This window comes from Lissotriton helveticus, chromosome 9, assembly GCF_964261635.1.
Source record: "Lissotriton helveticus chromosome 9, aLisHel1.1, whole genome shotgun sequence".
Classification (NCBI taxonomy): domain Eukaryota; kingdom Metazoa; phylum Chordata; class Amphibia; order Caudata; family Salamandridae; genus Lissotriton; species Lissotriton helveticus.
In genome coordinates this window covers 625,585,704-625,609,129 of record NC_136070.1, presented here as the reverse complement: position 1 = coordinate 625,609,129, position 23,426 = coordinate 625,585,704, and the positions used below count along the sequence as shown (strand labels likewise).

General features: G+C 44.1%; 1 protein-coding gene and 1 long non-coding RNA gene across 2 annotated transcripts in view; one reads left to right on the top strand and one right to left on the bottom strand.

Moving 5' to 3' along the window:
- LOC144781706 (cytochrome P450 2F3-like) overlaps positions 1–23,426 on the bottom strand; it is a 229,924-nt gene that overhangs the window by 103,510 nt on the left and 102,988 nt on the right. The window contains exon 5 of the mRNA XM_078660681.1: positions 262–438. Coding sequence (XP_078516807.1) covers positions 262–438 — 177 coding nt within the window. The remainder of the gene's footprint in view (positions 1–261; positions 439–23,426) is intronic.
- The window catches only part of LOC144781707 (uncharacterized), a 210,476-nt gene that overhangs the window by 186,026 nt on the left and 1,024 nt on the right, over positions 1–23,426 (top strand). The window contains exon 2 of the long non-coding RNA XR_013601055.1: positions 14,618–14,678. This is a non-coding gene — a long non-coding RNA (uncharacterized LOC144781707). The remainder of the gene's footprint in view (positions 1–14,617; positions 14,679–23,426) is intronic.

Below are 23,426 nucleotides of genomic sequence, written 5' to 3'. Positions count from 1 at the left end.
TGGCCAAGTATTTTCAGGCAAACCTATTTTGCAGTGAACCTAATATTTTTCTCCACCTGTGGTGGGTGTGCAATGCTGAACCTAAGAGCCACTCAGAGGTGATCTGACCACTAAATGCATCTGCAACTCCATAGAATTTTTGAGGACCATTGTGTCCCAAGTCGTCCACCTCACAGTGAATGCTCTCTAAAGCATTCACTCATTCTTTCTATTCTTTATCTCACACACTCAAGAATGTACAATTCTATATCAATCCACTACCTGCTCAATTTTCAGAAGAAAACTGTCGATGAAATCCCGGGGATGGTTGGGGTCCAGTGTCTCTTTGTTCTGTTTCAGTCGTTTTGCCACAAATGCTCCCAGCTTCAGGTAATTGCTGTAAATTTTTTTGTGTGGTCCAGGTATATGTTTCATGATTTTGGGGAAGACAAAGAGCAACTGCAGTGGATAGGGAAATAATCAAGAAGTTAACATAAAAGTGTCAGGCATTTACAACTATGTTGACAGAAAGAATACTAGTATGTCTCTTGTGAAACAACCCCCATCACAGTGCACTTTACCTCACATGCAATAGACTGCTTAGGGAGTTTCATTAAATTCAGACGATTACATTTTGTCACAATTTCAGGTCATCATAATTTTAGCAGTATATTACTCCAGTAATAGGAAGTGGAAATATTCCTGTTAAACAAGGGTGTACATATAGAGTGCTTACTGTGTTCTAATTTTTGATGATCAAGACTTTATATGTCATCATCAAACTTTGACTCAGAGGAAGAGAGAGAGAGAGACAGTGAAGGGAGAATGAAAAAAGGAATAGAAATGTAGGAAAACAGTGATAAAGAGAGAAAGAAGGGAAGAAAAAGAACCTGCAAGACTGAGATGAAGAAGGGCATGGCAGATATTGTTTCCCTAACTTCACCCTGTCTTCTTCTAATTGCTGAAAATAAGATCCATTGAGAATCTGGAAGCTGCCTCAACGTTTTTCTTAATCATATGACTAGTTTAGAGCCTCTCTCATGTCACTAGTTTACATGTTTGTGTTTAAAGTTGACATATTTTTAACGATGACTTTTAACCCCTTGTGTGCTCACGACGGCCCCTGGCTGTCATGCATCACGGTGGGCGTGTGCTCACGACGGCCAGGGGCCATCGGAATCCCGCCCACACGTTAATTCTCCCGCAAAGCGGGGGAATAACACCACGTGGAAGGGGTTAACACACATTTACTTGCGATCCCATATGAGACAGTGTACTCAGAATAGGTTTGCTTACAAACTAATTTCTGCATAGGCACATTATCATACCTTAGAACATTCTGTTCAAGGACTGGATACACTGCGAAATCTCACTTTGTAAGTGGTTGTCTGTTCGGCGACAGATCTGGGAGGGTAGAATCAACAATGACAGCTGTACCAATGCTCAGGCACAGAATGAATGGGTCCAGTTTTATTTTAAAAACTGCACCAAGCCTTTTTCGGCAAAGGAGCATTTCAATGGATTGACAAGGTTGCCTGCTCCTGAATTCCAGCCCAGTTGAATCCCATCACCATCCTGAAAGGGGGTGTCAGTCCGCTCTACACCAAGACTGACTACCAGATGGCACATACATGCAGGTAAATGAGGAGTTAAACCACTCTAAGGTATCTGGCAGAATCACTTCCACCCTACACTGCTGAGGGTCTACAGTTCAATTATATTCATTCATATGATCAATGCAGCAATTATAATGGTTGCATTTTTCATCTTCTTCACCATTCTTGCAATGCTGATTACTATGATTTGTTTTCTTTTACTAATAATTGCAGCACACATATTTTACACAAGAATCTAATTGCTTCTATAAATGTTTGGTGTACCAATTTGTGTTTTTCTTGTGTCTCCCTTGGGTCTTCCCTGAATTGACAACCACAATTTCCTTGGGAGAATTAGGGTTGTCATGTTCAGAGGCTGCTGACACCATCAGGTACCCGTAAGGTTTAGGGGTCCAGATGGCTCACTGTGATCTTCCCAGGAACTAGGTCAACATATTCTGATGGTATGAGATGACTCCCTCCCCATAGTTGTGATGCTTATATTGCACAAACGCTAAGTTTTACTGAATTAGGAGGAACTTTATGACAATCGTGGAATCTCTGGTTTGCAGGATTTACGTAAAGAAGCAAGCACTGTACATAGACATGAACCAGATACACAATTGGTGGAATCAAAAGAGTGGCTAAAGGCACACCTAAACAGACCTCAGAGTTTGTGAACACCAACACACCAACCATACATAAGTATTTCTCCTCTACTCATACCTTCACTTGCTGCCAGTAATGTACTTATAGGCCCAAATATGCTGTTCAGAGTGACACAAGCATATTAGGTGTTTCGCTTCATACAGTGCTTAGAAATACTCCCGGTATGACACCTTTATTTTAAAAGTTGTCCTGAGAGGTTCAAAGAATTTATTTTGTCATTTAGCATTTTCATCTTTGATGTTATTGATCTGGTTGAGAACTTGAATGAAACAATTGAGAATATTGGAAACCAAGATGAAGGGCCAAGTATAACAATGTATAGCATGATAACTCAAACCAGAGTTTGCACAAATCCAAGTTTGCACAGCAATAGAAATTATATGTAATTTGATTGACAATGACACCCATGCAGTTAATATTTCCATGACATTTTTCACTAGGAAGAATTTGGAACATTTTCTTGGAGAAAACATCAGAAAAAGGCAAACCATGTTGATTTTGTTATAATAAATATTGAATCAGCATGTGATACCTCACTGCCACTCAAAACAGGAGATAATTACCACACATAGTGACTTCCTCAGCTGTATTTAGCGACACCTAAAAAAATAGCATTGCAATGCAAGTTCATCCCCCGACATGATCACCACTCAATAGCGGCAACTTACAATTGAAAGGGCTGAACATTCATAAGCATTAAAATAATAGTTACAAACATTGTACTATTAGAAACAAAGACAAAATAAAGTTTTCTTAAATGCCAATGTAAAATTATAGATTGTAGGAGTCAATCAAGCTAAAGTGTTATGCAAGGGTGCTAGATCTCATGCATACATATTCAGGGACCTAGCACAAACCCCATGCAGCCCCTGAGGTGCCCCCCTCCCTTCTTGAGGGGGGAGGCATCATGTTGCCTTACATAATTGTGCAGATTGCTGCTAGGAGCTGTAAGAATAGCCCAGTGGCTGGGGAGTGAAAAAGGGATAATATGTAATTAATTAATTAATTAATTAATCAACTTTCTTCGATCTAAATAAATTAGACCATAAAAGCTCATCAAAAAGTACATAAAAATACAGTTAAAATACTACATCATTTACAACAATACACATTTTAAAATCAGTTCATTTAATATCGATTAGATAATCATCTATTACCTCATTTGACTCAAACCCTCTAAGACTTAATACATACAATCAAAAGTATATGGAAAGCAGAAAACAGAAGTGTGAAAACGTCAAATCTGGGTCCGCTATACATTCCTATGCTATTCACTTGTATTGATTTATGCGAATAAAATTATTAATAAAATCCATATTTTTTATATTTGTCGTATAAAAGCGAGTTAGTTAAAAAACGTATATCATTTTATCATTTGTCCATTGTCATATAGGGTTATTTGTCTCGTAGATCAAGAGGTTCTTCCTGGCATAAAAAACAATCAATAAAAAACTTGACATTCTTACACAGATACAAATGGTGGGCAATGTCTGTAAAAAGAGATACCCCGGGCGACATTGAGTAAACACTATAGGCTTCAGAAGGCTTAAGATATAATGTTTCCTCCATATTTGATCAAATTTGCAAATGAATACAACACGCATTGTGCTTTGTGTTGAAGTGGGTTGTCTGATTTTACACCACATACAATTATCACGCATGGCATAACAATGCAAATGTTATTACGCGTGAGCCAATACCGTGCAACTTTTTACAATGTAGCTTTTTACAACGCCTTCTTTAATACCGCAAATTCGTATGGATGCATAAAACGTTCCTTAACTATGCATTCCATTCTAAAGAGCATATTTCCATTGGTTGGTTGATAAATTTCACAGAAGTTATGTGAATGTTTGTCTCTCGTCACTTTCAGTGACCCCCTACAAACGTGTCCCCAAGCAAGATGGCTGAAATTCCTTTCAAAGAAGGTCACTTGGCATTTTTCAAACTGTATTTTAAAATATATATTTGGACACAGCGCTAGGGGGGGGGGGGTCGTGCGGCGCTCACATGATCGTGACGGAACCGCTCCGTCATGAGCCTCGGGTGGGCTGTGCTTGTGACAGAGGGGTTCCGTCACGGCCCCGCCTGCTCAATAGAACGCGCCACGCAGGCGCGCCGAGTGGGCCGTGGCGAAACCGCTCCGTCACCAGCACAGCCCACTCGAGGCTCGTGACGGAGCGGTTCCGTCACGAGCATGGGAGGGGTTAAAATGTAGATTCTAAAACATATTTTATTTAAAATTGTCGTTCATCCTCCTTAAACATATATAAAGGGCCGTCCACCATTTTACCATCAGTGGTTCGCCGCCATCTAAAGTGTTCACACTGTTGTCTGCGACCAGAGAAAACAGATTCTCATTTAGACCACCACTTCCATCTAGTGACAGATGTAAGTACACAAATTTAACACATACAAGTATTTTCAACCAACCATAGTAAATTCTATGGCAGGACCGGAGGCTTCGGATTATGCCTTCTTCCTTCGCTTTATTACTACACAGCAGCAAGAAAGACAGTAACAAAAACTACATTTCCCTTAAACACTTGGGAAAGCAAACAGTCTTTTCGGTAGTCCTTCGTCTCTGTCCGCACTCTGGCCAGCTCCCATCATGCACTGCTGCTGTTTCCTCTTTCTCTTTCTTCGCTGCTCAGTAGCAAGTTAAGTGGCTTTTTTCTCTCTCTCCTGGTTTTGGGAGTTGTTGTGGTAGCGTTTTCGCCTAGAGTTAAGCACTAGTCTTTTGCCTTTTGCAGATTCCCCCTGATAATCGCGGGACGCTTTTAGCGCTCATAACACGATTTTAGAGCCCAGTTGCAGCGCGGTGTGGTCCTCCCACCGCTAGGGGGCGAGCACTCCTCTCTGTGACCAGCGCGATTGAGGGAGGCTTTTTCAAAGCGTTTTTTCACGCGTTGCCACAGACAGCTTGTCCTGTCAACTGCCATCCGGTCTGACACCTTGTGGGGTTGATTTTCTCCCGTTTTTTCTTACCCTGAACGCCCTGGTGGATCTGTATATGGTACATTTTAACACCCTGCTGGGGGCGCAGATAGCACCTGTTTGCTGGTGCGGTGGGGCGCTTTGCCAGGTGGTGCCCTGTGATATTGAGGGCTGCAGCGTCCCCAGGGCTAGTCCCCTAAATTGTGTGCCTGGGTGCCACCCACATTTGCCTGGGCTCCCTCCCAGCTTCAATTGGTGCCCGTGAGGGTCCTTCATTAATTTCCTTTTGCCACAGTTCTTTTACACCTGCAGAGCCTAACTAACCTCATGATGCAGGTGGAGCAAGGCCAATATCCAGAGGAGGACCCTCTGAATTACATCCCTTGGAATGATGATTTTTACCAGGCGGCGGATGACTCTATTTACAAGGCCGTGGATCAGGCCATGATACCCCTAGAGCAGCGTCTTACGGCACGGTTGGATGAGGCCTTTGCAAAGCTGGTGGCCCTTATTCCCGCGCAGGCCCCGGTCCCGGCCCCTGCGCCTTCTCCCTCCCCCCAATAAGAAGCCTTGCACTGAGTGGGTAGACTCTGAGGCTTTCGTAAGGGTTAAAAGCGCATACTTGGCGCATTAGGTGCCTCAACCCGACCCTTTGCCCCCGGCGGAGGTTATCCCTCCAACCCCGCGCACTGTGTCCCCGGAGTTACAGGATGATGGGGATTCCCCAGACACGGATGAAGAAGCCTGATCCTCTAGGTCATGGCTTCCGTCCCAGGCTTCCTCCTCGGCGGGTCCTTTTGACATGTTGGACCCAGACAATATCGTCCACTCTCGGTCTTCGGACTGTGTGCCCGGGAACAAAGTGGCCAGTATGTGGTGAGGCATCTACGCAAACCAGTGGATAAGGACGCCCGCAGCCGTTTTAGGGCGGAGTGTCCTCGACTCACCTTAGAAGGGAAGGGGGCGATGACTCCTGATATTGACCAGAAGATGGCCACATTCTTAGCAAAGTTTGTGACGGACCCTAGGAAGGGTATAGATCGGTCCTGGCGTACCTGCCAGGACAAGCTGCTGGATGCTGTGGGGCCTATGACCAAAATTCTGGACATGGCCGAGGAGGCCAAGGTCTCGGGGGATCTTATATCCCCGGAGGTCCTTTCCAATTGGGCGCAGCGGGCCATTGTGTTTCTCAGCAATGCTAATTGCGCCCTCTCAATGGAGAGGAGGAGGTCGCTCCTTATTAAGATCGACCCTAAGCTGGGTGACCTCGCCTCTTCCGAGGCTGTTGCGGTGGTGCAAGGGGGCCTGTTCGGGGACCCTTTCTTCAAAGAATTAGGCAAATTTGTAGCCACATTTACTTCCCTGGAAAGGGCACAGTCCAACATTAAAAAGGTTTTTGCCCCACGGGTTTTTGAAAGGGCTGGACGTGTCAGGGGCCGCTAGTTCGGTCGTGGCAACAGCTCCGATCGGGGGCAATGCTCCGGCCACGGGCAGTTTCAAGACAACGCCCGCTTCAATAATTTCTATTCAACGAGAGGACAAACGTTCCGTGGCCGTGGAGGCCAGAGAGGCCAGCAGCAGGGTGCTGGAAGAGGTGAGTGTGCTGCCCTCAGCGGGTTTGCGGGTAGGGGGGCGCTTGGCGCAGTTCTTCCCAGCTTGGGTTTCCCTTACAAGCGATGCTTGGGTGCTGCAGACGGTGGTACAAAAGGGGGTGGGTCTTCCAGCTGGAGTTTCATGGCCGTCCGTGTCAGCTACAGCGTCCCCGCCCCATTACTTTCTCGCAGCAAGATGCAGACTTGGTGCGCGAGGAGGTTTCCGCCCTCCTCCAAAAAGGGGCGGTTTGTTGCGCACGCGAACACCCCGGGGGTTTTCTCAGCAATCTCTTCTTGGTCGACATAGTCGACGGGGGCCGGCGTCCGGTCATCAACCTGAAGGAATTCAACGAGTGGCTGGTGTGCCGCCATTTCAAAATGGAGGGTATTCACCTCCTGAGGGATGTGTTGCGTCCGTCCGATTGGATGGTCAGGCTCAACTTAAAAGACGTTTACTTAGTGGTACCAATTTTCCCTCCTCATCGACGTTTCCTTCAGTTCAGGTGGGACGGTCAGGTTTACGAATTCACCATGCTTCCTTTCGAGCTCTCCTCAGCGCCGTGGTGCTTCACAAAGGTGCTTCTGCCAGCGGTGGAGGCCTTATGTGCACATGGTATGAGGATGCTCGTTTATCTAGATGATATGCTGTTCATGGACCAGTGTCCAGAGCGGCTATCGTCCCAGTTGCAAGTTGCAGTTTATCTCCTTCAGGGGCTGGTTTTCATTATCAACGAGAAGAAGTCCCTTTTAGTCCCCCCGTCCAGTGTGCAACCTTTTTGGGGTTCAACGTAGACTCGGTGTCTTCCCCTCTGAGTCTTCCCGCCAGAAAGATGGCGAAGATCAGACACGAGCTGCGCCAGACTCTGGCGAAGCCACAAATTTCTCTCCGCCAGTTGGCGCATTTGGTAGGTCTTCTATCGTCCTCAATTCAGGCCATATTCTCAGGTCCTCTTCATTATCGGGCCCTGCAACGTCCGAAGGCGTACCACCTCTGGAAGGGCCTGACCTATTCTCAGCTGATCCCGTTGTCGGAGGAACTGAGAGACAAAATGCAGTGGTGGCTGAGGCACATGGAGGCCTGGAATGGCCGTGGGATTTTTGGGTCAGCCCCGGACATAGTTATTGAATCAGATGCCAGTCGTTCCGGCTGGGGAGCCAGGTGCGGGGATTTTTCCACAGGTGGCGCCTGGTCCACACACGAGCAGTCGTTACACATCAACTGCTTGGAGTTGCTAGCAGGATCCTTTGCGGTTCAGTGCTGAAAGAAGGACAGAGTACAGTTGTGTGTCCTCCTACGGATGGACAACGTCTCGGCGGTCAGGTATATCAACCATCTGGGGGTTACCAGATCCAAGATGCTAGCGGACCTCATGAGGGACTTCTGGCACTTTTGCCTGGACCATCAGGTATCGGTCACTGCGGAATATTTGCCGGGAAAGCAGAACGAGGTGGCCGATTGACACTCCCGGAACCTTCAGGATGCCAGCGTGTGGAAACTGGACCCTCAAGTGTTCTCCTTGTTGGCGGAGACGTGGGGTCCCTTCTCAGTGGATCTGTTTGTGTCGCGCCCGAGGTGCTTCAGTTGGCGCCCGGATCTGTTGGCGGAAGCGACGGATGCTTTCCTCCAGGATTGGTCAGGTGAGCAGGGGTATGCATTTCCCCCCGTTTTCAATGATAACGCGAGTATCAGCGTTGCTGCGTTGCCAGTTGGCAGAGGTGGTGTAGATCACTGCATGGTGAAGGTCCCAAGTTTGGTTTCCAGTTCTACTGGAACTTTCTTGGGATTTTCCAATCCTACTCCCCCACTCTCCTCACATTTTGCTCGATCCGGACCGGGTTCCCCACCGGTTAGTCCAGGAGGGATCGCTGAGGCTGATGGCCTGGAGGATCTCCGGCATTGCTGGCCGCTCCCAGGCCTTTGGGGAAAGTCTGAGGACCTGCTCTACAAGGTATGGGCAGATGGCACGACCAGGAGAAACCGGTCAGCCTGGCATAGATAGCGTTGTTGGTGCGTGCGATGGAGTTTTATCCCCGTGGGGGCAGATGTAGTCCACGTGCTTCATTTTCTGGCCAGTTTGGCGGAGGATGGCCTAGCCTACCAGTCAATCAACACTTTCCGTTCAGCAATCTCGGCTGGTCATGTTCTTGTGCAGGGTTCCCCGATTGGGGAGCACCCCTTGGTGTGCAGACTTCCGAGAGGGATCCGCCTCTCGTTGCCCCCTCGTTGCCCCCTGAACCACGTTATTCCGTCCTTTGGGACGTAAACAGGGTTTTGAACTTGTTTCTGTCCTGGCAGCCGAATAGGTTTCTTTCCCGTAAGGAAGTCACTGCTAAATTGGCAATGCTGTTGTGCCTGGTTTCCTGCCGGCGGGTCTCAGACGTACGAGCCCTAGACATTTCTGCCAGAGTTTTCCCCCCGCATGGGGTGTCCTTCACGGTGAGTAGGGGGACTAAGTCCAACACAAGGGTGATTTCGTACCCGGCTTTTCCAGATTCCCCTAAACTGTGTGTAGTACAGTGCCTCCATGCTTATGAGGATATGACTGATGATACCCGTCCTCCGGGCGAAAGACAGCTTCTCATTGCCCTATGTAAACCGTACAAGGCTGTTTCATCCCCAACAATCTCCAGATGGGTGCGTTGGGTGAGGCAGGAGGCGGGGATTGATACCAATCAGTTTGGTGCTGATTCAGCGAGAGGTGCGATGGCCTCTAAAGCTTTCGCCCTAGGGGCCAGATTGGAGGATCTGATGCGAGCGGCAGATTGGTCCTCAGATTCCACTTTTAAGAGGCTTTATTTCAAACCAGTGTTAGAGGTGGCACGGCTAGATGTCGACAAGCTTTGAACTGGCATAATCCGAAGCCTCCGGTCCTGCCATAGAATGAAAATTTGCCTAGCCTTCGTGCTGGTAAATTTCAATTCTATTAAGGACTCTGGGGTGAGTATTATCCCCCCAATGACTTCAAGAAGTGGACCCACCCCGTAAGGAATGTAAGTAAATCGTTCATGGATTTTTTCTGCTTGTTTATAGCTGTTGATGCTTTGCACTGCTTTCTCTCTGTGACATTTTGTGCTGGTTGAGGTTCTGTCTCTGACACTGCGGTTTTTGCAGGAAGTGACGGTCCCAAACAGGATGCGTGAGACTGCTGGAACTTGGGCTTCGCTCAAAGAAAGAGGAAGAGGAAACAGCAGCAGGGCATGATGGGAGCCCGCCAGAGTGCGGACAGAGATGAAGGACTCCTGAAAAGACTGTTTGCTTTCCCAAGTGTTCATGGGAAATGTAGTTTTTGTTACTGTCTTTCTTGCTGCTGTGTAGTAATAAAGCGAAGGAAGAAGGCATAATCCTCGCCTCCGAGTCCTTAATAGAATTAAAATTTACCAGCACGAAGGCTAGGCAAATTTTTATTCCCTGTAACGATTAAACAAATATATTTCTTAATTACACTTTACAGAACTTTTCTCTGAAAAGTGGCAAGTTCATACAAAAACAGTTTACATCAGATCACAGAAGCAAGGTAAATACATTTCATTTTATCTTTATTTCGATTAAAATAATCATGAAAGACAATACATACAACAATAGATTAAAAAAAAAATTGAATAAAAAACACGGTGTCATATATACAGTCCTTTTTTTTTTAATATCGCACAATTCATATATTAGATCATCCTGACAATACATAAATACATAATTACAATTCGATGTTATTATTACCAAGGTATATAAAATATATAATATAAAGAGCCCAAATAAATAACATTATATAAATATGTACATGAATGTCTTGAAAAAAAGAAGGGGATAAAATTCACACTGAGTGTTAATAGGTTAGATCAGAGCAACATTAGCGGCTATGCCCTCCCTCCATAACTTCACTGGGGCCCACATTCTATAGCCAAAGTCCCGCAATTTTCTGCCTTTATGTAAATAAAGCGAGGATTCTATGTTATGGATAGCGAGGAATCTGGCCAACCACATTGAGAAGGTCGGGGGTCATATATACAGTCCCAACAGTGTGGCAGTCGATAATTAATTACAATGTATATTTCAAGTAAAAATAATCAACAACAGAAGACCGCTAAAAACCAATAAATACACAAATACAGTGTAAAACCAGACAATCATTGCTACTAAAAATATCATAATTAATTGTGCCACACTGGGATTACATGGCATTAATGTGACTGTGACTAGACTTGGGATTCTCTTAATTTTTTACAGCGAATAAGCCACTCCCAGCTCAGGAATGTTCCCATGACTACAACTATGGGAGTATCCGTGGATGTCCGCAAAATCCTTACCCAGATCCAGGAAAAGGGGCAGTAATGGGGTGGATTGTGGGAGGCCCGTAATAGATCTAACAAATGTATTATGAGCTTGTGCCAAGGAGGAGATGTTCTCAAAACCCCATAATTCTGCTTCGTACAGGATTGAGGTGATAACCTTAGTGTTGTATATCGTAAGAACCGGGGTCATGGGCTTGGTAAATGAGAGTTTATGTTCTTTGTCCAGAGCTCCTGCCAACTGAGCATGTTTCAGAGCTAGAAGATAAATGTGTGGTTTCCAGCTAAGTTTCTTACCCAGGGTGATACCTGGGTATGCAAAGGCCTCTGTCTGCTCCAGAGGGACATTGTTCATATGGACAGTACTGTGAATGGTCTTATGATGGTGAAAGACCATAAACTTTGTTTTATCCACATTAACCGCAAGCCCATGTTCGCGGCAAAACAAGTCGAACCTGGACAGTGCAGCCTGCCGTCCTGTCTGCGTCTTAGATAGGATCAGAGTGTCATCCGCGAACATGAGCAGTGGAATGCTAAGCCCCCCCAAACTGGAAGTGTCTGTTTGATATGTGGAGTAGTATTGAACCACCCAGTTAAAAAACAGGGAGAACAATGTTGGCGCCAGGACTCATCCTTGGCGCACACTCTTTAGCAATGGGAAACTGGCTTTAGTCTCACCCTTAGGGCCCCATCGCACCTGAGCTTGGTTTGAATTGTGCAACTTGATTATCAAGGCTAGTAGCTCCTGGGGCATCCCTACTTCCAAAAAGTCGTGCCACATTTTGTTACGTGGCACCAAGTCAAAAGCAGACTTTAGATCAATAAATCCTGCATATAGGGACCCTCCTCCTATGATGACAACCTTCCAGTACACCATAGCAAACCTAAAGGCTTGATCAATAGTACTTGTAAAAGGGCGAAAGCCTGCCTGCAATGGTGACAAAATCTCATTCTCCTCAATCCACATTTGGATTTGGCTGAGGATCAGTCTAGCAAATGTTTTCTGCATAGAATCAATAAGGCTGATCGGCCTATAATTGGCAGGGGACGAGCGATCACCCTTTTTGTAAATCGGTAATATAATGGCTTCTGAACAGGTTTCGGGGGTAAATACATTTTGGCATCTTTTTTTAAAATTGCTTGTATTAACAAAATGTCAAACATACTTAGTTTCCTTAGAAACCATAGTGTGGAATACATTATTTACACACCCTATGTGTGTGATGTATGATATATATCTACATTTATCAGAGGAGGAAATTATACCAAATAAATATTTTTGGGTCAGTGAGTAGAGGGCAAAATAGTACTTGTAACACAAAAAGGTACTGGACAATATCTCGTGGGAAAGAGTGTATATTTTTAAATTACAGTCTCCTTTCAAAATTTTCTCAAACCAAGTGTATATCATAGAATGGTTGGTTGTCTTTTTAACTATACCATTAGTTTCATTTATGCTGTACAGTATCTGAGAGGCAGTTATAGATTTTTAAATAATGTGTGTACTTACTCGCCTCAGGGAAGGTGTTGTCAGCGTCTGGGGGCCAGATTTTCTATTCTTATTCTGCTAGGTACTTGCCTCAGGGAGGGTGTTGGCCAGTGTCTGAGGGCCAGATTTTCAATTCTTACTCCACCGGGTACTTGCCTCAGGGTGTGCGTTGGGCAGTGTCTGGGGACCAGTTTTTCTATTCTTACTCCACTGGGTACTTGATTCAGGGAAGGTGTTGGCCAGCGTCTGGGGCCAGATTTTCAATACTTACTCCACTGGGTACTTGCCTCAGGGAAGGTGTTGGCCAGTATTTGGGGGCCAGATTTTCTATTCTTACTCCGCTGGGTACTTGCCTCAGGGAAAGTGTTGGCCGGTGTCTGGAGGCCAGATTTTCTATTCTTACTCCGCTGGGTACTTGCCTCAGGGGAGGAGTTGACCAGTGTCTGGGGGCCAGATGGGAGGGTGTTGGGCAGTGTCTGGTCACCAGATTTTCTGTTCTTAATCCGCTGGTTGATTGCCGCGGGGAGGGCGTTGGCCAGTGTCTGGAGGCCAAATTTTCTATTCTTACTCCGCTGGGTACTTGCCTTAGGGAAGGTGTTGGCCAGTGTCTGGGGCCAGATTTTCTATTCTTACTCCGCTGGGTACTTGCCTCGTGGAGGTGTTGGCCAGTGTCCGGGGGCCAGATTTTCTATTCTTACTCTGCCGGGTACTTGCCTCGGGGAAGGTGTTGGCCAGTGTCTGGGGGCCAGATTTTCTATTCTTACTCCGCGGGTACTTGCCTCGGGGAAGGTGTTGGCCAGTGTCTGGGGCCAGATTTTCTATTCTTACTCCGCCGGGTACTTGCTTCAGGGAAGTTGTTGGCCAGAGTCTCGGGCCAGATTTTGATATTCTTACTCCGCCAGGTACTTGCCTCAGGGAAGGTGTTGGCCAGTGTCTGGGGGCCAGATTTTCTATTCTTACTCCACCGGGTACTTGCCTCTGGGAAGGTGTTGGCCATTGTCTGGGGGACAGATTTTCTTTTCTTACTCCGCCGGGTACTTACCTCAGGGAAAGTGTTGGACTGTGCATCAAAAGGCAACATATAGTAACTTTTCTCAGTTTGTTAGAACAAAGAAATGGAATAGGTCTAAAGTATAATTCAAACATGTTCTTTGTCTTTATCTTTGTTTTTCTAACCAGATATCTCACAAAAAGCCATCCCTATCAATCTTTTAGGGTGTAAGAGGAAGTACAGCTTGAAACTTTAGTTGCAGGAAAAAACAAAACAACTAATCCCCAGGTACAAATAAAACAACCTTTTATTTTGACTTATCAATTTTTTATACTTCTACTGGAGCAACCAACTTACTCCATTGTTCTTTATACATTAAGGGTATCTAAAGTAATATTGAACATTTTCAGAGTGTTAAACTAACTTATTATTTTTTTTAATTTTCAGTTTAAATAACATTTAAAAAAACTATTCTAATCCTTTCCTTGATAATTGTGATTACACCTACATCTATAACCTATCAGAGTTGAAAAGAGAGTACCCACTAAAGCAGCACTCCCAATAATACTTTTGCAAATAACACTTCAGCTCAAAAGAACTAAGAAATGCAAGCCTCAGGTACAACGGCAAACATTTCTCTTTCCTTCTAAAAGAGTACTATAATTAACTTTGCTTTCACTAGGAAATTAAAACTGTTAATAAATATTTAAAATGAGTTGTTTAAACTTTATCGTGCCTCCTTTCAATATCAAGAATAACCTTGCTTTAGCAATAACAGTGTACCTCATAAGCACACACTACTTGTTTCACAGTTGTATTGACTGTACCATGGTGTATTGACATCCACACCCGGACGAACTCGTCTTCAAACAAGAAGATACTTGTTTAAGATTGCAAAACAAAAACAAAAATGCTGTAATGTACCTGGCAAGAAACATTGGTACTCAATAAAGTTTGTTTAAAAAAAAAAAGAATAACCTTGCTTTTTTACAATTCTATTTAGCAACCATAAATCTTCTGTAAAAATACAACAGTAGTTTTAAAAAATGTATACTCACTTATCCTCATCCTTTATTTACAGAATGATCAACAGTATTTTCCAGTCGCCGAGCAAGTTACGTACAATCAAGGCAGGGTAAAAGGTAATTGAAATGTGGCCGCTACATTTACTGTAAGGAAAGATACTGAGCCCAGGAGTCATTGGAGGGGCGTAGAATATTTTTCATCACATTGCAAAGGCAGAGCAGTTACTCTGGGTGACATAGTGGAGAGGTCCACAGAGCATACCCACTCTTTCTCTGCAATGGAGATAGAAGTTAGGGAAAATCTACAGCAGATTACAATTTTGGCACCTCCAATGAAACCTGTGGCTCGGTTTTATGGGAAGTTGCACAAAACATCCCCATGCATGGTGCTAGTCATATGGCCACAATCCCTAATTTATGGTACATGAACCAAAGAACAAAACAGGTCATCAATCCACACGCAATAAGACCACAAACTTTCTCTGATATTAACATCCCCCCCAGAAGTGAGCGTCACTTTTGCTAACAAGACTTTTCTTTTGCATGATAATGAAAATCCTCTCAAACGCCTTCTAATCTTCTCTACAGCACATAATTTGGTCACCCTTGAGAAAACTGACATTTGGATAATGGATGGCAATTTTAAGTCTACTCTACACCCCTTCCTTTTATCCAAATTTACGCTGTTCATGCCAATATTAACAACACAACTGTCCCCTTAGAATTTAGTTTGATGCCTGACAGATAATCTTCCACTTACACTGAGTTTTTATCAGTTATACAATCTAAACTCTGAACAAAAGTCCTAGGAAAGTAATAATTGATTTTGAATTTCAAATGATAAACACTATTACTAACCTATATCCAGATACCCAAATCTAAGGATGTTTTTTCACTTTTCCAAGGCATACTGGAGAAAAATTCAGAAAACATCCCTAGCTGAAGATTATCAAAGTTGAGTTTTGGAGCTTATTAGGAGATATGGTAATAATCGATAGACCAGAAAGTGATCACAATCCCCTTTTTCTAAATCTGGAAATGGACAGTGGGTTGCCCAGAAGAAACATAATAAACCATAATACAGCTGAGGCATTCCTTACCAACGACTGTCGTAGGGTACGCTGGGGCCAGGTTTTGGAAGCCCCAGACACTATTGAAAGAATATCATTGGAAGTAGTAGCTGCGACCAAAAAAGTGACACCATTATTAGAAAAAATGGGGTATCTGGAACAAATTAGTTCAATTCACGAGACCCTTTTTTCTAAACTTAAATCCTTCTTTACAAAACAGGGTGGCTTGTTGAAAACTAATAGGAAATACCAGGGAGCTAAATGGTACGATAAGACTTGCCGGATAGCACACAGCTCCTTGATAGCTGTCATTAAAACCAGGGTAACTTTGGATATTAAAATAGAGAGGGCGAAATATAAGAAAGTGCTAAAGCAAGCAAAGGCGGCGTGGGACGACCAACGTTGGTTGGAACTTTATGAGGCGAGTCAGTCCACTAACCAGCTTAAGTTTTGGCAGGTAGTGAAATGGGGAGGGTCAGGCGACTTGCAAACCCGGGTAACCATGTTTCAGCCGAGGATTGGGTTGAATATTTCTCGGCCCAGTTCTGTGGTACGGTTACAGGAGATCCTAATGTAGGGGAGAGTAACCTGACTCCCACTCCTGTAGCTATTGGCGAGAACATAGTCTTTAAAGAAATTGAGACAGAGACTGCATTAAAACAGATCCAAAACGGTAAAGCACCTGGAATGGATTGTGTTCCTGCGGACCTTTTTAAGCTTGATACAGCTAACTGGGTTCCCTAGATAACCACCCTAGCTAATGCTATTGCCAGAGGAGCCAGTATACCAGCTTCCTGGAAAGGGGCTGAAATTCTCCCTGTATTTAAAAAGGGTGATAAGTCCCTTGCAGGGAATTATTGCCCTATAAGCCTCATCGATGCCCTGCAGAAAGTAATTGCCAGAATGCTGCTGGGAAGAATCCAGTTTTGGATGAGTGAAGAAAATATTCTATCACCACTGCAAGCAGGCTTCAGGGCTAGTATAAGCACTGTCGACCAAGTTCTTAGATTTCTTATGATTTACTGGAAGACAGTGCATTTAGGAGGAGGCACCATATACGCAGCGTTCGTGGATCTAAAATCTGCGTTCGACTTGGTCCCTAGAGAAAAGCTATGGGAGGCCTTATGGAGAATGGGTATGCCCCCCGATTTACTTGAGCTTACTATTAGGCTACATGAATCTAACTTTGCTAGAGTTAGATGGGGACGCCAGGGCCAAGTGACAGAATCCTTCCCAGTGACCCGTGGAGTAAGACAAGGCTGTGTCTTGGCCCCAACTTTGTTCTTGCTCTTTATTAACCAAGTAGTTCAGTTTCTTTCATCCACCTCGACAGATGCGCCAGTTTTGGGTGGGACAAGATTCCCCCTTTTAATTTTCGCTGATGATACCTTGATTTTGGCAAAAACACAAATGGGTCTTCAGACTGCTATAAATAAGTTCGTGGAGTTCTGTAAAATAAATGACCTCGAAATTAATGTTTCAAAAACCAAATTCATGGTTCTGACCAAGAATAAACCATTAAGGGGTCATGTAACTATGAATGATTCCAACCTGGAACAAGTAGGGGTGATGACCTACCTAGGGGTGGTTATAGACTACAGGCTGCGCTGGAAGGAGCAGATTGAGGCACTTTACCTAAAGTTTGCCCGCTTAACGGGTTGCCTTGTTAAAGAACAGCGTTGCTCGTATACCAAAAGAGTTTTGCCAGCAATAAAACATTTTAATGCCAAAATTAGCTCAGCCATCCTCTACGGTTCGGACCTGTGGGGTTACGTAGATCTTGCCTCACTAGACAAAATTCAGACTAAGTTCTTCCGTAGTTTAGTAGGTCTCCCCTTATCAACACCATCACTCCCCCTCACGTTAGACATGGGCTGCCAAACAATTAAACATCAGGCACAATATAGGATGGTATCCCTTTGGAGACGCATATGGTCCACTCCAGAACTTTCCATGTTTGCAAATGAAATTCTGGATGTGAGATCGATAACAGGGTCGGGGAATCTAGCCTGGTTTAAAAATGTGAAAGAAACCCTCAATAGAATGGGTCTTCACAAGCAGTGGTCAGATCCGGGAAACCAGGTTTTTCCCTCGAAACAAGAATTTAAACTAATGTTTTGGGCCACGGTCAAAGAAGACTTGGTTTTGCTCTCACAGAACTTTAATCTGACAGGTATTTTCTTGCTCCACAAAGTGGTTCCTCACACAGAAACATATTGGGACAACATTACTAAAAGTGCAGATAGGAAACTCTACCATCAATTTAGAGTTGGTACATTGCCAATAAGGGAGTTTACCAACAAATGGCATAACCAACCATCCTTGCACTGTCCCTGGTGTAGTGAACATAAGGAAACTATGGCCCATTTTCTTTTTGCTTGTCCAGCATACGGCGCACCACGTCAAAAATGGCTAAAACCGATCTGCAGAAGGGTCAATACACGGGTATGGGAAGAAGCGTTGCTTATTTTGAGATCTAACACTGCTGAATGGATTTCTATAGGTATGGCTAAATACCTTGGTTGGGCGTGGACCATCAGAGTTAGGCACCTTTCAGGAAGATAACTGTGATTAATATGATGACTGTACAAACACACTCAATGTAGCTCCCATAGCTTGATTGTATGAACTGTGAATCGTCAATTCCTTTTTTAAATGACTCCTAATAACGTCTTGTGAAGCTATTTAATCTTTTTTTTTTTTTTAAATGCCTTTGATGGGTATTGAGAATTGTTTTTAAGATTTGTATAATGTTGTGTATTTGTATCTGCTGTCTTTTATGAAAGAAGTTTCGAAATAAAGACGTTAAAAACTGAACTGAGATTATGTGTCAGACAGCAAACTTCAATATGAACTTAAAGAATTAACTGCTTTGTGTTTTGTTCCTCCTGAATGTGTAGATGACTTCTAAACTGCAATAGTTCAATCAGATTATTTTACAGCAAATGAAACTCCCAGATACAAAACATTATCAGTAGATTCTAAGGTGGTATCTAGGATTTTAATGACACTACAATTCCCAGTTTTCCTTCTGCACTTATAATGTTTTGGTTTGGGTCACTTGCAGGTCAAGATCCAGCATATAGTCGCCAAAAAATGTTAAGTACAGGCTGCATCGCAAGAGGGGTAGAACAGCGTTGTCAGCGTAGAGGAGGGCAGGCACAGGACGGTAACCCACCTGGGCAAGATCTTTGGGGAGTACGGTCAGATGCCTACATTGTTTCTAAATAGCCAAAAGAGAAATGGAGCTATAAGGCAACCCTGTCTCACCCCTCTTTCTACGCTAAAAGGCTGTGTACATTCATCTCTGGTCGCATATCTAACCCTTGCTTTCGTTCCAGAGTACAAGTCCCTGAAGAAGGTGATAATCGAAGGCTCCACTCCCATATTGATCATGATTGCCCATAGTTTTGAATGATTAACACAGTCGAAATCAGAAGACAGGCCTACGAATCCCAGGTATAGGTCCCTCCCTCAATCTTAGTATATTTTCCAATTCCCATACTCAAGTTAAGACCCTGTTCTATAGCCCCCACCCCTGTGTGAAACCACTATTGGGGGGCAGACAGAATACCCTTGGATTCAGCCGACTCTTGAAGCCTGTTTAAAATGATCCAACCCGCTATCTTCACTAAGAAGTCGAGCAGCAAGATTGACCTAAAGCAGACAGTGTTACGTCGGTCTCTTTTTTTTATGATACTACCTTGTCTATGGCGCAGAAAAAACCTTGCACAGTTCCGGGAAGGGGTTTCTTGCTGCCAACTCTAAAGACAAGCCTCTCTCCCGCAACGCATTCGTGCTGGCTACTTGGACTGAATATGAAATTACTTATGGCTTTCAGACACATTTGTATATTTGAATAGAAAAATGCTTTCTTTACTGATTCCAGCTGTGCAATCAGAAAAGTAAATAGGATTGGTGTGTTTGTTTTCACTAGAATAAAAACAGAAGTATGTGAATTCCTTACTTCTCCATCAATTGTATCTCTGGCTAGGTTATATTGCAGTTAGGGTGCTTTGATCTCAAAATTAATTCCATATTTTGACAAATAGGCAACGTTGCACTGCAGTTGGTGTAATAACTCTTTATAGGCCAGAATACAAACTATTTGTGACTGGTGCTATTGAGGTATTATCTGTTCTCAACAACTTTTACCACCCTGCTGTGAAAACAAGATTCTGGAGGTCGTAATGTGTGACAAGAAAGTTTGTGCACATTTGCTATTTGGCATTCTGTGGTGCCCATGATGTGTTCTGTTGTTCTGTGTGCTGCTGTCTTTTTGCACTGCATTATTGCAATTTGATTTTTTGTTTTTGTACTGCAGGTTTTGTGTAGCATTTTCGTTTGACTCTTTTGTGTTGAATGTGCCATGTCAGGTATGTTCTGGCTCCTGTAAGTCTCAGTGGTTTAGCAGGGAGGAGGCCTGTTTGACTGCTGTGGGACAGTGTCATCTGAAGGATTTTTGTGGCTCCAGAAAACACATACTTTGTGGCCACCTGTTCAGAACCACTTTGAATTTTATTACCTATTTTCTGACAAATTAAGCTTGCACAATGCCAAACAATATTATATTTTATCTTCCACAAAAAAAAGCAGCTGAAATATATGTCTTGCTGAGGGCCAAATAAATCCTTAAAACGACACTGAGCAGAGAGAGACAGAGTCAGAGGTAGATGCAAGAAGGGAAGTTCTGACAGAGCAAAAAATAAAAGTGAAACAAAGTGATTGAAAACGAGACAGATTACTTTACAAGGATGCCCCTTAAAAGGTGGGGACCCTGTCCAATTGCCCACTCTTCCCATGCCTTAAAAATATGTCTGCTGGGAACCTGACAGCTTTGTTGCTAGGGACCTGCCAGCCCCGCAGCATTTCTAAATAAACAATGAAAAAATGAATGAGTCTAAGGCGTGCATTTGATTTTGCATTGTTTATATAAAAGCGCCCCAGAAACAACCTCCCCTAAATTCAGTTAAAGTTGCCCCCACCATGACAGCCCCCCAACACCTGTTGCCTTTGGCCAGTCTAGTCAGGCCTTGGCCATGCTTTGTTTTATTGTGCTTACTGGATGCTACTGTTCTGTTTACTTTAGACATGTCAACAAATGCTGCTGTAATTCCAACCAAAAGCTGCACATGGCTTGAAAGTTCCTGTGACAAGCAACCATATACTATTTTCTAAAATGGGCAACTATAGTGGAAACCACCACTAGATGTAGTCAGTTGAAATGATTAAGCATGCCTTGTTAACCCAACTGTGCAGACTGTCAAAGGAATTATGTATGTGTTGTGTAATGGACTTTATGCGGCATTACAGCCAGCCCAAGTTATACACCTTTAAGTAATGTAACTATTTCAACTGTGACAAATAGGTCAATTTTCTATTTAGTTGAAGTTATTTATTGTATAATTGTTAGACCTGGCATCTTTTGGCATGTTTCCCCTCTATTTTTGCTTTCTGACCAACCGGTTTTGACTGTGTTTTTGCTGGTTTAGTATCTCTGCGCACTTTCTCACTGCTATTAGCTGTTAAAGTACAAATGCCCCTATTGGTAATTGTATTATGGAATGGTGTGAATTATGGAATTGATCTACTGGTAAGTCCCTTGGAAAGAGCACTGAGAGTGCCTGGGCCTGTAAATCAAATGCGGCTAGTGGGCCTGCAGCACAGATTGTGCTACCCACACGAGCAGCCTTTCAAAGGGTTCTCAGACCTGCCACTGCAGTGTCTGCACATAGTTTTTACTGCCATGTCAACTTGGAAAGTGCACCCACTTGCCAAGCCCTTACCTTCTGTTTTATTATATGTGAGTCAACCCTAAGGTAGGCCCAAGGTACCCATTTTGTCAGGGTGCGGTATATTTGAAAGGTAGGATATGTACTGGTGTGTGTGACATATCCTGATAGTGAAATACAGTATATTTTGTTTTTCCCTATTGAAAGACTATCTGTCCTATAGGGTAGAATGGGAAGTACTGGATAACCTTTTACGAGTATATCTTCCTATTGGGATAAGATAGAGGAATGAAGTTCAGCATGTGTGAAATCAGAATGTAGAAATGCGTCTTTTGGTAAAGAGGACTTTTATGTTTTGTGTTTGAAAATATAACTTTTAGAAAGTAGGTATTTTCTTCCTTGGCCATCCTCTGTGCCTTTTTATGGGCTGTGGATTGACTGTCTGGCTTTGGAGTGACAGGGACTGGTGATGTGCATTCTCTTTAGGCGGGCACTGGGGGGTCTAAGTGTGTCTTGCCTTTCCTGGATGAGTCAGGGTGGCATTTGATAGACCTGGGCTGCATTTAGAGTAGTGGGAGGAGATTGCCTTGCACCTGAATAGGCCTTGTCTGCCTTGGACAATGCTGTATCCAGTCCTGCCTGGAAGCTGGACTAGAGAGGACCAATCTGGTTTGGACTGAGCCCAGACACTCTCTAACCAAGAAAACAAAGTAAAACTGAGTATAAATATTGGGGCCCGGAACTTTAGAATACGTTGGATTAAGTAACCTGCCAAGAAGAAGAGCTGGAAGAACTGCCAGGAGGATTACTGCCCCTTTGCTGTCTTGTTGCTTAGTTGAGTTGGCCTGCAGATGCTGCTTTTGCCTTGGGCAGTGAAAAGACTGGACTGAACTTCCTTCACTTGTTGCTGAGTATCTCCAAGAGCTTGAAATAGAGTTTGCCTCCTGTTCACAAAGTCTCAGGGATAGCAAAGACTTCACTTACCTCTGGGTACTGCCACTGGAATCTTAGGTCTCAGTTGCCACAGAGGGAGAAAGCAGCCAACACCTTTGCTTGCTCTGTGTCCTGATGACACCAGCGCACTTGGCACCACAACCCTGGTCTCACCGACAAGGACGACTGCTGCCGCCACCAAGCCACTGCTTGCAGAGGGACAGTGGGGACTTCTCTCCTCACTGCCCTGCTTCACTCAACCGTCCTGGTCTCACTGATGACGACGCTTCACGCTGACCTTGAAACCCGTAACTGCACCTTGGTTGGGGGGACTGCTTGTAAGCACACACCATACCTCCCCATCCCGCAACCCAGTCTGGGCCGACTGATGCTAGCGCCCATGAACCGGCACTGCCGCCTGCACCGTGACCTGTCAGGACCACAAAGAGCACTGCCACTCTTCGCAACGCAGCCCTGGTTTTACCAAAGCCACTGGACAACTGTCACCGAGCCACTAACTGCACCACTACGTGCATCGCAACCTGAGGACACCGCACGCCGCACCGCTACACTTCGTATCGTAACCGCGACGGTTCCGTGACCGGCCAACTAATGCGATCAGCAGCAACCTAAGGTACTGTTTACAAGTCTGCTGATACTGTTGCAGGTCCACACAAGTAAGGTTGGCTGAAACTGTTTGATTCTGTTGTTTTCAGCACTGTGGTGGCTCCGAACAGAGCTATCGACTTCAAGGAACTGCATTTTAAAGTCATTCTTGCAAAGTGAACAATTTTGATTACTGTATGTTGGTATTTTATCATTTTGGTCTGGTTTGCGCATATGAATATTGGTTGTTTTCCTAACACTGGTGTGGTGTCCTTTTGTAGTGTTTTCACTCTATTACTGTGTGTTATCTGCAAAGGTTTTACACATTACCCCTGAGATAAGCCTGACTGCTCATGCCAAGCAACCAAAGGGGTGAGCAGAGGTTATTTTAGAATTGTATCTCCCTTACCCTGATTAGAAGGAAGGGTCCCTATTTGGACAAATATGCAAACCATTGCCAACTAGAGACCCCAATTTCTAACAATAATTCTTATGAATAAAAATCTTAATTTAAATGAATAATT